The sequence below is a fragment of the Pelobates fuscus genome, chromosome 8 (genome assembly GCF_036172605.1).
Source record: "Pelobates fuscus isolate aPelFus1 chromosome 8, aPelFus1.pri, whole genome shotgun sequence".
NCBI lineage: Eukaryota > Metazoa > Chordata > Amphibia > Anura > Pelobatidae > Pelobates > Pelobates fuscus.
Window position 1 is genome coordinate 157,297,124 of NC_086324.1, and position 15,343 is coordinate 157,312,466.

Here is a 15,343-nt window from a genome sequence, read left to right on the forward strand (position 1 = left end):
AGCACCATAACCACTGCAGCCCACTGTACTAGCTATAATGCTGGGAGTACCCTGGTTCCCGTTTAACAGTAATGGGGCAAATTGTTGTGCAATAATTTGGCTTTTTCTAAATTACTGTTTATTAGATAAACTCCCAAAGACAACTTGCATTGCATTTGAATATGCATTTTTTTTTTTTTATCTCGGTAGACCTATAAAAACAAAAAAAGGTGAGTGCCCCTTTATGTTAAAATAAACACACAAAAAAACTAAGAAAAAAAAAACCACACAACAAACATAACAAAACAGCTGCAGTGGAACCAGCACACTTAAAGAATTGTGTAATTTTGTTTGTGTATTTACCATACTTTGCCGATTAAGTAATTATCTACATTGTCGCTTTTTGCATTTTATAACATTGCTCAGATTTAAGAGATTAATTGTATTACAGTATTTGAACACACCTAGAACTGTTAAACACAGGATCTGCAGAGGTTTACAACATTACCATGGTTTTAAACTTCATCCAGCAAGACAATTGACGTAATTCCTTGGCTTATTTTGCAATAGTCATGTTTTGTTATAAATCACACCACTGTACTGTTACATTATGACTGAAGATTAATAACCAAATGCTGATTAAAAGAAAGGATTGGCTTTCTTTTTCTAAGTCCTTCTAATTATACTTTAAAGCACTGCAAAGCATGATAATTATTAAAAGGACAGTCTAAGCACTATAGCTTTTACTGTTTAATGTAGCAGCTATGGTGTTGTGAGCCTATGGGAGCTGAACCTCAGTTTTCCTTCAGGCTATTTTGCATTACCCTCTGCAGCCATTTGTATAATTCGATAAATTACAAGTCTACATTATATCGCGTGCAAATCCTGCTAAGTTTGAATGCAATGGTAGGCTGAGAGTGTTGGGGGCTTACAGAAAATCGGAGGGCAGTGCCCATAGTCTCACAAACCATAAAAATAAGCTGTAGTGGTTTTCTTTCCTCCTCCTAATATGGATCCTCCTCTTTCGCTCTCCCTTCAAGTTAGTGGTATCCACTTAAGTTCATCCTGCAAGCGCGCTGTCTTGGCGTCATACTTGACTCTGGCCTCACATCCAGTATGTTGCCAAATCCTGTAGATTCCATCTAAAGAACGTAGCCGCATCCGGCCCTTTCTTAGACAAGATGCTACCAAGGAGCTTGTCCATGTTCTAGTAATTTCCTGCATGGATTATTGTAACCCTCTCCTGATTGGTCTTCCCAAAAGCTGTATTGCCCCGCTACAGTCTGTAATGAATGCTGCCGCCAGACTGATTTCCTCTCTAGTCGGTCCTCTCACACCTCACCCGTCTGTCAGTCCTTACATTGGCTTCCTATATCCTATAGGAGTCAATTCCAAGTGCTAACCCACACCTATAAAGCACTAAACAATTCTAGCCCCTCTTATATCTCATGACAGATGAAAAGGTATGCCCCTTCTCGGTCTCTCCGCTCTGCCAGTGAAAAGGTATGCCCCGTCTCCTGTCCGCTGCTCGCACCTGTATGGCCAACTCGCGCTTGCAGGACGTCTCGCGGGCGGCTCCTTTCCTATGGAATAGCCTGCCTACCGCCATCAGACTCTCCCCTAGTCTTCAATCGTTTAAGAAGTGCCTTAAAACCCATCTCTTTAGGAAAGCTTATGGCCTCCCAGACTAACCTCTACCTCACATACCTGTCTCTTGCTCTCTCCTAAAGGGCATTGCTTTACTCCAGCTCTGCTTCACTCCCACCTCATTTGATTGCTTTTTCCTTTTGTAATGTGTTTTATACCCCACCTCCTTTAGACTGTAAGCTTGTTTGAGCAGGGCCCTCTTCAACCTATCGTTCCTGTAAGTTTTCTTGTAATTGTCCTATTTATAGTTAAATCCCCCCTCTAATAATATTGTATAGCGCTACGGAATCTGTTGGCACTATATAAATAGCGAGAATAATAATAAAAGGTGCTTAAAGTGTGCATTTAAATGGAGTTTAACCCCTTAAGGACCAAACTTCTGGAATAAAAGGGAATCATGACATGTCACACATGTCATGTGTCCTTAAGGGGTTAAAGGGACACTATACGCACCTAGACCACTTCATCTCATTGAAGAGGTCTGGGTGCAGTGTCCCTGTCAACTTAGCACGGCAATGTAAAACATTGCACGTTTAGAGAAACTGTAATGTTTTTATTGCAGGGTTAAGACTGCCTCTAGTGGCTGTCTGCCAGACAGCCACTAGAGGCAATATCTGCTGTTTCACAGAGTTTAAAGGACCACTCTAGTGCCAGGAAAGCATACTCGTTTTCCTGGCACTAGAGTGCCCTGAGGGTGCCCCCACCCTCAGGGACCCCCTCCCGCCCGGCTCTGGAAAGGGGAAAAGGGTTAAAACTTACCTTTTTCCAGCGCTGGGCGGGGAGCTCTCCTCCTCCTCTCCGCCTCCGTTCCTCCCCGTCGGCTGAATGCGCACGCGCGGCAAGAGCTGCGCGCGCATTCAGCCTGGTCACATAGGAAAGCATTCATAATGCTTTCCTATGGACGCTTGCGTGCTCTCACTGTGATTTTCACAGTGAGAATCACGCAAGCGCCTCTAGCGGCTGTCAGTGAGACAGCCACTAGAGGAAATAGGGGAAGGCTTAACTAATTGATAAACATAGCAGTTTCTCTGAAACTGCTATGTTTATAAAAAAATTAGTTAACCCTAGCTGGACCTGGCACCCAGACCACTTCATTAAGCTGAAGTGGTTTGGGTGCCTAGAGTGGTCCTTTAACTCTGAAATAATGCTGGATGTCCTCACGCGTCTGAGCCTGTCCAATCGCAGACTTTCCAATGAAGCTCAATGAGGAGTCTTTGCAAGGCAGGTTCTCAGGGTAATTGCTGCCTCTTGAGTTTAGCTCCACTGAGCTAACCAACCAAACCAGGAAGTAACAGGACCGGTTATATGGGATTTATTTCTCCATTAAATGTCCAAGCGAGAATTTATGCACTCGAGGCATCACGGGACAGAAAATGAATCGCAATGTGGAAGTGCAGAGGATTTATTATTTACCTCTGCTGCGTTAGTCACCACAGTAAACATTGCAATAGTGGTTAAAGGGATAAAGTGAGTGCCACTTTTTTGGAAATGGCAGTTCCACTCTAACAAGGGACTTGCACAATTTTTCTAAAACAGATGGAGTTGTTTAAAAGCTAGGGCTTGTTCGATTCACCATATTTTCCTGAGCAAATATGGTCTGTATTTTTGACCCTATGGTGTCAAAAACTCTATTTTGGTGGCTGACCCCCTCCCCCCTTTTCCCTTGCCCTCCTTAAATAAAGAAAAATCACCTTTATTCCAGCGCTATGTCTGGGTCTGCTGGCGCTAGCCCCGCCCTGTCTCCTTGGCTGAGATCATCAGAATTAAGGATGTCAGCCAATCCAATGCCTTTACATAGGAAAGTGGATTGGCTGAATTGAGCAATTCTAAATATCTCTGCCAAGGAGGCGGGACGGAACGGAGAAAAATGCTGCATCTCTATGGGGAAAGTTCAGCGTCTCCATACAGAACTTGCACATTGTGCAGCACTGACCCAAGAAGCACCTCTAGTGCCCGGCGGGGGACTGCCAGTGGAGGTGTCCCTAGGCAGCAATGTAAATACTGCATCTTCTCTGAATTAACAGTGTTTACATAAAAATGCCTATAGGGACATACTATACTCACCAGAATAACTACATTAAGCTGTAGTTGTTCTAGAGCAGGACCTTTGGTCCTCCAGATGTTTTGGACTACATCTCCGATAATGCTCTTACAGCCATAATGCTGGCAAAGCATCAAGGGAGATGTAGTCCAAAACATCTGAAGGGACGAATTTTCCCCACCCCTGTTCTAGAGACTATAGTGTCCATTTAATGTAGTGGAGACTATAGTGTCCATTTAATGTAGTGGAGACTATAGTGTCCATTTAATGTAGTGGTTCTGTTGTCTATAGCCTATCCTTGCAGTTTTTTTTACTGTAAAAACTGCGTTTTCAGAGAAAAGGCAATGTTTACATTGGTGCCTAGTAACACCTCAAGAGGACGACACTCAGTGATTCAATGCATCCCTATGAGGAGACGCTGTGTTTTGCCGAGCATGCACAATTGTCACCCAATTCTTTCCTGTGGGAAAGCATTGGATTGGTTGAGATCGTCAAGTTTTATGTCAGCCATTGAGAAAGAGTGAGGCAGGGTCAGCCATTAAATGACCAGTGCGGCGAGAAAGAAATGGTAGGTTTAAACACCTTTTTACTCCTCTGACACTGTGCCCGGGGATTTATATTATAGTGTCCCTTTAAATATCACGTTTTCATGCTCATGGGCAGCAGATAAATAGTGGCACCTTGCTGTATGTAAAATATCAGGGCTCCCAACAGTCCCGCTTTGGCGAAACAGTCCCGATTTTGGGGTGCTGTCCTGCCGTTCCGCTTTAGTTCCCTGGTGTCCTCCGTCTTTGGACACGTGGGAACTGTCCTGTACAGCACAGTACGAGCACATCGTTAGGACCATGCGGGGAGCGCGTCATATTGGTCCAAGAAAACATGGCGGATATGGCAAATGTAAACAGGACAGAGATGGCTATTTTTTTACATTTGCTATTGTGTAATACATTTAGCAGATTGTGAGTCAGCTCATCTCAGCTTGTTGTCTATTTAATAATCTTGTATGATGAAAGGAAATTTTGCGAACAAGGATAATGCTGACTCACGGAAAAATTCTGGAAACACCTAAAAAACCTCTCCAAGTCAATTACAGTAATTTTGGTGATGAGACGGACTAACTCCAGCAATCCTCCCAATTTGTTGCTGAAACTTTTGCATATTTGAAAATTTGATTGCATAATGGAAATGGCTTCAGGACGAGATACAGAGCATGTCTCTGCAGTGCGCCGAAAGGGTACATAAACAAACGTGTTATTTTTTTCTTCTTCTTAATAGTCTATGCATTATGAGAACTTGCATATGGGACAGGATGTTTATTAAAAAAAAAATTAAAAAAATGCATGCTGGAATTTCTCAGTGATAGCAACTTTGCCTTAAAGGGACACTGCATTCTGTATTGTCATTTAGTATACATAGATATTGCATTAAAAATATATTTAAAAAAATAAATAAAACAAATTCTATCTATGTGAAGTTCTTGGCAACTTCTGCAGTGGTGTCTTCCCAGACCATAAAATGTATGATACAGATCCCTGATGTGTCATGGAGGTTTTTTTATGATGATTTATGAAATTGTGCGCATGAGGTGTTTGTATTGTATGCACGTAATAATGGGGCAATGCATCTTACAGTATTAATGTGCCATCTGGGGCGCTGTACGTGCAAAGTACAATGACCAGTCAGCTTATTTCTAAACCCGATTGGCTGATTGGCAGAACATGGATCTGGTCCAATTGATTATTTTACTTTGGCGAATGTCACTTTAACACTGCATATTGCTTTGCTATACAACCTGAGTATTTCATGCACATAAAATGAATTCACTGCGCGTACAATTTAGTAATGGCAACCACAATATTAATATATTGTGAACACAATAAACTCACGTATATTGCAGGAACAATTTACAAAGTCTTGTACACAATTTGATGGACTGATTTAACAAATTTCTCCGAGGCATCTCCGGGTCCGTAGTTTGAGATTATTCCATAATAAACAGTGCAGTCTGGACAGAATAGGAATTCTGGGAGTTGTAACATACAGCTGTGTCATTGGAGAATAAAATTGGATCACAGTAGGTTGGAAAGAGAAAGCACGATCCTATAGAGAAAAAACAAAACAAAAACAAAGAAAAACCTATTATTTAAAAAAATATAATTAAAAAACTATCTACCCAGCCCAATTGTTACCTAACCTACACATAGCAGGTAGGCGCCTGAAGTTCTCCATTAAAGAATAATTGTCACTCTGGGAGATAGCTTTTAGTTAATGGTTAACTGCTAGTTGTGCTTAAAAAAGGAAAATATATGTTTTTATTGTTGCAGACCAGTCACGTCACATGGAGTTAGCTGCTTGAAAATCACAGTGGAAACCAAGCATTTAGACTGTATTCATAAAAAAACTACTTTTTTTTTTTTTTATAGAACTGTGTGCAGAATGGGAAAAAGGATTGTGGAATGTAAGCCAAAAACTAAACTTCCCAAAATCTGCTATATTGATAAATTTGGAAATTGTGGACTAATGTTTCTTTATCAATTTCACGTTACTGCTTAGTAAAGAGACCTATGAGATTATACTTCCCAACTGTCCTGAGTTCAGGAATTCAGTCCTGATTTTGGGCTCCTGTCATGCCATACTAGATTGGTTCTCTAACCAGAGGTGGAGGTTAGACCAACGGTCCCCAGCTCTGCTGGGATCTCCTCTTGTGAGCTTGGAGCGTTGCCGCGGTTACCACAGCAATGCCCCGAATCTCGCGAGAGTGAACTCTAGCAGCTCCTGAGGCTGCTAGAGTTTACTCTCACCACTTGGACTACCTGGACTTCCCCACCGGACCACCAGGGATTATAGGAAATGTCCGCCCTCCCAGGCAAAGGTAAGCAGGGAGGGGGGATATCAAAATTATTGGTTTTTTTTAATAATAAAAAAATAATATATATTTATTAAAGGGACTCTCCAGTGCCAGGAAAACAAACCGTTTTCCTGGCACTGCAGGTCCCCTCTCCCTTCCACACACCCCCCCCCATCACAAGTTGCTGAAGGAGTTAAAACCCCTTCAGTGACTTACCTGTATCCAGCACCCATGTCCCTCGCCGATGGGTCAGGGTCCGCCCACGCTCCTCCCCCGCCGACATCATATGGTGAGGGAGACCTATTGAGCATGCGCGGCCGCCGGCAATGCCGCGCACGCGGATTAGACCTTTTCCATAGGAAAGCATTGAAAATGCTTTCAATGCTTTCCTATGGGGATTTTAGCGACGCTGGAGGTCCTCACATAGTGTGAGGACGTCCAGCGACATTATATCACATGTGCTATAAACACGGCAGTGCCCTCTAGAGGCTGTCTAGTAGACCTTGCACAGTTAACTATTTAAAGATATTTTTTTCTCCCATCTCTTGCTCAATTCCTCGGCACACACTCAATGCTGAGCAATTGAGAGTCAGGAAGAGTGAAGAGACCTCCCACAGGACGCCGCCCCTCTGCTCTCCACCCATAGCAACCACAGCTCATGCGCTGTGGTTGGTATGGTGATTCCCTAGATTGCAGCAGGGGAGTAAAGGGTCAAGTGAGGCATGGCAGTTTCCCTTTAAAAGGGTTACTCCAAGCACCATAACCACTACAGGCTACATTCTAAGTGGTCTAACCATTTTGAATGGTTTCACTTTTACTTGGGGTCCGCTGGGTACCGCTCACCAATCTCAGTACTGATGACAGAGAGCAGAAAAAGCCCAAATAGGACAAGTAGGAGCTTTAGTTAGTTCTCCTGAGCTAAATGTTGCAGTGTAGGGCTTATTTCATTGGCTGAGAGCAATTAGCTGACTTTATGGTAGCCCTGGCACCATAACCACTACAGTGAGCTGCAGTGGTTAGGGTTCTTGGAATCCTCATTTAAGATATAGTGATTTTGTTCCCCTTTTAATGTAGTTATTATGATGCACAGACCCTGTCGCTGAACTCTGAAATGTCAACAACGCTGTCTGCGAGGTATGGAAAGGTTACGTTTGTCAATTAATATGCTTCTAGTGGCTGTCAACCAGAGAGGCATTTTTGGAAGAGGATGACCGTATGTCAGTCACCAGAGGTGTGTTAACCCCGCAATGTAAACAGATTCTAACAAACTACCATGTTTTACATCGCAGGGTTAAACTGACAGGACCACCGCACCAAGACCACTACAATGAGAAGAAGTGGTCTGGGTGGCTATAGGGACCCTCCTTTAACCCCTTAAGGACCAAACTTCTGGAATAAAATGGAATCATGACGTGTCACACACGTCATGTGTCCTTAAGGGGTTAATTTTGAATTCCTGATATTGGACAGTTGATTTCCTAACCCAGTATATACATGATTCTACAGTTCTGTCAGTGTATACGATAGAACGTTTCGTGGTCTGAAGAAAAGTGACAAAGGATTAAAAACAAACAAACAAACAAACAAATAAAACAGATATGGGCCCCAGACCTACTGACAGATACAGGTTATTATACTGAATTTAAGTGGGTGTTTTTTGAACTCTCAGATAACAGAAGGTTATAGTATTGAAAGAGTTAACATATGGCTTTTTCAGCCCTTTTTTTACTCAGTTATCCCCTGAAGAAAAGTAAATCCAGGGATATAATAGGAGAGGCTGGTGTTTGGAAAGTGCTGTTGGTGAAATATGATCCATTTGGTGAGTCCCCTAATTAATTCCAAGCTCTCAGAGAGGGCATGCTGGCTGGGTTATGTGGGTCAGGGCCAGCAGGGGTTACTGGGGAAGGCAGCAAAGAGGCAGAGCTTTGGACAGGTTATGTTTCATGGTTTGGACCCCACATCTCTAGCCTGTACCCCCCAATCTGGATGTTTCCAGCCTGCATCAGAGGGAGGTGCCATAAGAGCATCCTACATTTGCTTTTCCTTGTTTGCAAGTGAAACACAAGTCACACAGTGTGGAGGGGAGGAGGGGAAAAGGAGGAGGAGCTGCTTGGTGTGAAGGCACAGCATACAGAGAGCTCTGGACAGCAGGAACTCAGAGCTCCATGGGCTGCAAGCAAGTCAGCACTTACTGAGTGCCCACATTAACTGGCTGGCACTGCTTCCACTGTACCCACAGCAACGGACTGGCACTGCTTTCACTGTGCCCATATCAACAGACTGGCACTGCTTTCACTGTGCCCACATCAATTGACTGGCACTGCTTTCCACTGCCCACATCAACAGACTGGCACTGCTTTCACTGTGCCCATATCAACAGACTGGCACTGCTTTCACTGTGCCCACATCAATTGACTGGCACTGCTTTCACTGTGCCCAGCTCATCTGCTTGGCACTGCTCTAACTTTGCCCAGATCAACAGACTGGCAGTGGTCGCACTCTGCCCAGATCATCAGACTGGCACTGCTCTCACTGTGCCCAACTCATCTGATTGGAACTGATGTCACTGTGCCCAGCTCATCTGATTGGCACTGCTGTTATTTTGCCCAGCCCATCTGATTGGCACTGCTGTCACTGTGCCCAGCTCATCTGATTGGCACTGCTGTCACTGTGCCCAGCTCATCTGATTGGCACTGCTGTCAACTAACTAAGTAGAGGACTACTTGTACTGCAAGCGCCCAGTTCCCCTGTGCCTAACTCATCCAACTTACCGTGTATCCATTATGCCAAGGAGCTCTGCCTGGCACTGCACTTTATACACTGTACCCACATCATTTCTGCCTCTGCACCTGCTTGTTTGACTGGCATTAACCTGTATCGCGGGCTCTACAGACTGGCACTGGGCATAACAGCCACACAGGACTGTACAGGGCCTCTGGCATTCTATAAACCTTCATAGAGACTGGCACTGGGCACTATACCCACATAGGACTGTACAGGGCTCCTGGCATTTTATAAACCTTCATAGAGACTGGCACTGGGCACTATACCCACACAGGACTATACAGGGCTCCTGGCATTCTATAAACCTTCATAGAGACTGGCACTGGGCACTATACCCACACAGGACTATACAGGGCTCCTGGCATTCTATAAACCTTCATAGAGACTGGCACTGGGCATTGCAGCCAGTCTGGGCAGTGTGAGGATCCTGAGAGCTACTTACCGCCCGGAGGGGATATAATGCCCCCTGTGCAGCCCTGAGTGGCCCTCATTGAGTGTGTACTCACTGCCTTGCTCTCAGATTCGGATTCGGAGCTCTAGCGGCGGGAGCATGGCCCAGGAGAAGCTGCAGCCCCGGCTCTGCCACATCAGGAAGGGCGAGCAGGGCTACGGCTTCCACCTGCATGGCGAGAAGGGCAAGACCGGCCAGTACATCCGCAAGGTGGAGCCCGGCTCCCCGGCAGAGACCGCGGGGCTGAAAGCTGGAGACCGGGTGCTGGAGGTCAATGGGGAGAATGTGGAGAAGGAGACCCACCACCAGGTACCTACCGCTACCCTCTGTATAAACACCTCTCTATAGCCCAACCTCTGTATAAACACTTCTCTATAGCCTGGCCTCTGTATAACGACCGACCTGCTGTCTGTATAACGACCTGCCCTCTCCTCTCTTTGTATTATATTCTCTGTATGACAACCTGGCCTCTCAATATAACGACCTGCTGTCTGTATAACGACCTGCCCTCTCCTCTCTATGTATTATATTCTCTGTATAACAACCTGGCCTCTCAATATAACGATCTGCTCTCTGTATAACGACCTGCCCTCTCCTCTCTATATATTATATTCTCTGTATAACAACCTGGCCTCTCAATATAACGACCTGCTCTATGTATAACGACCGACCTGGCCTCTCCTCCCTATATATTATAGTCTCTATATAACGACCTGACCTCTGTATAACAACCTGCCCTGTCTATATAACAACCCGATCTCTCTATATAACAACCTGCCCTCTCTATATCATGAGATGCTCTCTGTATAAAGACCTAACCTCTCTATATAATGGCCAGGCCTGTCTCTATAACAACCTGCCCTCTCTATATCATAACCTGCTCTCTATATAACGACCTGACCTCTCTATATCATAACCTGCTCTCTATATAACGACCTGACCTCTCTATATCATGACCTGCTCTCTATATAACGACCTGACCTCTCTATACCATGACCTGCTCTCTATATAACGACCTGACCTCTATATCATGACCTGCTCTCTGTATAAAGACCTGAGCTCTCTATACCATGACCTGCTCTCTATATAACGACCTGCCCTCTCTATATCATGACCTGCTCTTTGTATAACGACCTGACCTCTCTACATCATGATCTGCTCTCTGTATAACGACCTGACCTCTCTACAACATGACCTGCTCTCTGTATAACGACTTGACCTCTCTATATCACGACCTGCTCTCTGTATAACGACCTGACCTCTCTATATCATGACCTGCTCTCTATATAATGACCTGACCTCTCTATATCATGACCTGCTCTCTATATAACGACCTGACCTCTCTATATCATGACCTGCTCTCTATATAACAACCTGACCTTTCTACATCATGACCTGCTCTCTGTATAACGACCTGACCTCTCTATATCATGACCTGCTCTCTATATAACGACCTGACCTCTCTATATCATGACCTGCTCTCTGTATAACGACCTGACCTCTCTATATCATGACCTGCTCTCTATATAACGACCTGACCTCTCTATATCATGACCTGCTCTCTATATAACGACCTGACCTCTCTACATCATGACCTGCTCTCTGTATAACGACCTGACCTCTCTATATCATGACCTGCTCTCTATATAACGACCTGACCTCTCTATATCATGACCTGCTCTCTGTATAACGACCTGACCTCTCTACATCATGACCTGCTCTCTGTATAACAACCTGACCTCTCTACATCATGACCTGCTCTCTATATAACGACCTGCCCTCTCTATATCATGACCTGCTCTCTGTCATTTCTATATATTGGCCAATCCCACTGACCTGTCATCTGTATATACTGACCAATCATCTGTATAGAGCAAGCATTGGCACCAACCTCTACATATTGACCAGTGCCACCAACCTCTTCTCTACATACTGACCAGTGCCACCCACCTGTCCTCTACATACTGACCAGTGCCACACACCTGTCCTCTACATACTGACCAGTGCCACACACCTGTCCTGTACATACTGACCAGTGCCACCAACCTCTTCTCTACATACTGACCAGTGCCACCCACCTGTCCTCTACATACTGACCAGTGCCACACACCTGTCCTCTACATACTGACCAGTGCCACACACCTGTCCTCTACATACTGACCAGTGCCACACACCTGTCCTGTACATACTGACCAGTGGTACCAACCTCTCCTTTACTAACTACTGACCACTAGCACTGACCTGTACTGCGTATGCTGATCTCTAAAACTGGCTTCTGTTGTGTGTACTAACCACCTGCACTTACCTTTCCTCATTGTTGCAAATAACATCACTAACCTGTGATCTGTATGCTTGTCAGTCATATGCCCATCACTTTCACTTACCTCCCATTTATAGTCTCATTGGCCTCCTCTCTATGTGTGCAGACTGTTCTGCTATATATGACTTTTGCTAGCCTTTGTTTTAGGTATACCTTTATAGGAATAGGTATAGGTATGTATACCTTTATAGGTAAATGACATGCATATGCAAAACTATGATCAGTATGTTTTCAGTGTGTGACATCTTGTTTTGATAAATTGAAGTGAGCGACCAATTATTACTGCCAGTTAATTTATTTAATTACTAGCAAATTTGGTTAATCTTAATTTCAGGGATTGTGGTTAACTGATAAGGGAATTTAAAAATGTAGGCCAACAAAAATTTGAATTAGATAAAAATGTATATCTCAATTTCAGGTATTTTTCAAACTCCGCTGTTTTTGCCTAAAAAGTGAAATTCCCTTGTAAATGTTTAACTTGCAATGCAAATATTTATATAGATTAGATGTCTATAACCCCTTACCCATTATATGTGTAGGCACCAGACTATCAGTTTTCCCAAAATCAACCTGTTCTATTAGTAGATAAATAGTCTTAATCTAAAATGTCAATGCAGAATACAAATATTGACCCCCCTTTGTCTTTACTTTGTCTTTACTGATGACAAACGCAAACATGACCCACTATATACATGACCAACCCCACCGTTGGTCTACCATTATATACTTGACCGTGCATGGAGTCAAAATAACTTTTCGTCACCAGTTAATGAGACTCTTAAATCTATGAATTACGTAATGCATTCAATATAAAAGGGATTATGATCAAGTAAGTTTAAGATTTTGGATTCTCCGGTTCCTACACTAGACACGATCACTTAAAACTGACTTGGACTTTGTAAACCAACTTGGCCTGACCACCGTCATTGACCGTTCCTCTGTGATCAGACTCGGGAGGGTGTATATGCGAATATAGAATATACCGATAATAATAAAGTAAAAGATGAACTGTCGAAAAACACATCCACTTGATGTTCCGTGCCCTCATAAACATTTCATCTAGAATACATTAAATGAAGGCAGTTGGTGGGTTTCGTCTCAGAAGATAAGTTTGAGAGCAGGTGACGTGGAGAACTATGTAAAGACGAGAACAGTATGCGAGAGCAACATGACAAATTATTAATGGTATAAAATTCAATTTAAACTTGCAGGTAAAGTGGTATTTAAATTCCACATATGTCCCAGCAGGGGCAAGTTTAGAAAGATGTGTCTGCAGAGCTGAGGGCTACCTCTCTCGTTTCAATGTCTCTAAAGTGTTGTTAGAAGGTAGACAGTTTCAGAGATGTCAACCAACTGCTGTCAAGCTCTGCCCAACAAATCAAAGGCAACATTCAAGCAAGTGCTCAAATACATTTTGGATTAATTATAATTTCCAAATGGGACGATATGATCACTCTCAGCCTATCAATGACTGCCATAGCTGGTATGGTGTGCTATGGCGCCGTGTAAGGTGGAACATAATGACTCCTAAGTCATTTCGTCATATGGGTTGGGCTGCTGGGAACCTAATTCACTGTTAAACCATTCAAAAAGAGTTTAAGAATAGCACCTGGGTACATAAGCCACCATACCCACTTCAATTAGATGAAGTGGTTATGGTACCTACAGTGTACCTTTAATTGAAAGATGCAATAATTGTATCCTTTATGGCTCTTCCTAAAGAAGAAGAGCATTGATGATCATTAGGCATCAGTGTTCCAATAATGATGTTTTATGATCTCATCACTAACTGGTCCCTTAAGACTTTAACCCCTTAAGGACACATGACATGTCTGACACGTCATGATTCCCTTTTATTCCAGAAGTTTGGTCCTTAAGGGGTTAAGCTATTTTGGACTGTCCGGTTTATTTAGCACTTGTTGCTCTATAAAGCCCTGCAAAATGCTGAATATTACCCAATGCCAGAATCAATAAACTATGTATTTATGCATGGTACTTGTCTGTGTTTGAAAGATCTATGGAAATTCTCAGCAGTTCAACAATAGATAGTTTTCGGTTTATGCTGACCAAACATGCTATCTGTCTTCCTGTTTACGATATCTGATGGCTAAAGTCACGTGAGTAGAGTTTACAGTGAAAGGAGAACATTACAAACAATTTTTTTGCAAATATGCAAAAAGTTTTGATTTCTTTTCAAAGTGCAGACCTTTTATATAGTATACTTTCCCACCTTAAAGGAGAAGTGGGGACATCATAGGTTAAATAATATGACATGGTCTTTCTTGCCAAAGTTAGCCATAAACTCATAACACTACTTTTAATTTCACTTCTTACCTGGTAAATGGGAAGTAAAGCAACAATGCCCTTCCTTTTTACAAGAATTTTAACATACGGTAGTAATATGATCTCCTAAACTGAATTGAAAGTGATTTACAAAGTGGATCCTTATCTGTGAATAAACATTCGCTGACCTCTTTGTAGTCCCTACATTAACAAAAAAATAAAAAAATAACATTATCAACCAACAATACCACAACATCATTAAAAAAACAAAACAACACACCAGGGTGTTTTGTATGTTCCTCTAATATAATACTCATATATCATATACAGTCACTCTATAATTCCAAGATAATAATTTTGCTCTTGGTTAAGATTCGATAACTTTTTATTAGTCATTGTTCCCATAGGTAGAGTTAATTATAATGGCATATTTGAGAAATACAAAAACTTTCGCTAAAGCTGGTGCGACTGAGACTCTCGATAATCTCAGACAGCCACAACTGGTCATTCTTTAGTTATGGCATTAGCCGTGTTCTGAAAGCCAAGTTGGCATGGCTGATTTTAATAGACTGTATTTCCTGTGACCCGCAGCCAGCCAGAACATATATATAGCCCAGTTTTATTGATCTCTCTATATCCTGACCTGCTCTCTGTATAACGACCTAATCTCTCTTTATCATGACCTGCTCTCTGTATAACGACCTGATCTCTCTATATCATGACCTGCTCTCTGTATAACGACCTGACTTCTCAATATCATGACCTGCTCTCTGTATAACGACCTGATCTCTCTATTTCATGACCTGCTCTCTGTATAACGACCTGATCTCTCTATATCATGACCTGCTCTCTGTATCACGACCTGATCTCTCTATATCATGACCTGCTCTCTGTATCACGACCTGATCTCTCTATATCATGACCTGCTCTCTGTATAACAACCTGATCTCTCTATACCATGACCTGCTCTCTGTATAACGACCTGACTTC

General features: G+C 43.0%; 1 protein-coding gene and 1 long non-coding RNA gene across 2 annotated transcripts in view; both read left to right on the forward strand.

Moving 5' to 3' along the window:
• Window positions 1-15,343, forward strand: part of LOC134571854 (uncharacterized) — a 618,817-nt gene that overhangs the window by 504,480 nt on the left and 98,994 nt on the right. The window lies entirely within an intron of this gene.
• Window positions 9,702-15,343, forward strand: part of NHERF2 (NHERF family PDZ scaffold protein 2) — an 89,058-nt gene continuing 83,416 nt past the window's right edge. The window contains exon 1 of the mRNA XM_063430480.1: window positions 9,702-10,059. Coding sequence (XP_063286550.1) covers window positions 9,850-10,059 — 210 coding nt within the window. The 5' untranslated portion in view covers window positions 9,702-9,849. The remainder of the gene's footprint in view (window positions 10,060-15,343) is intronic.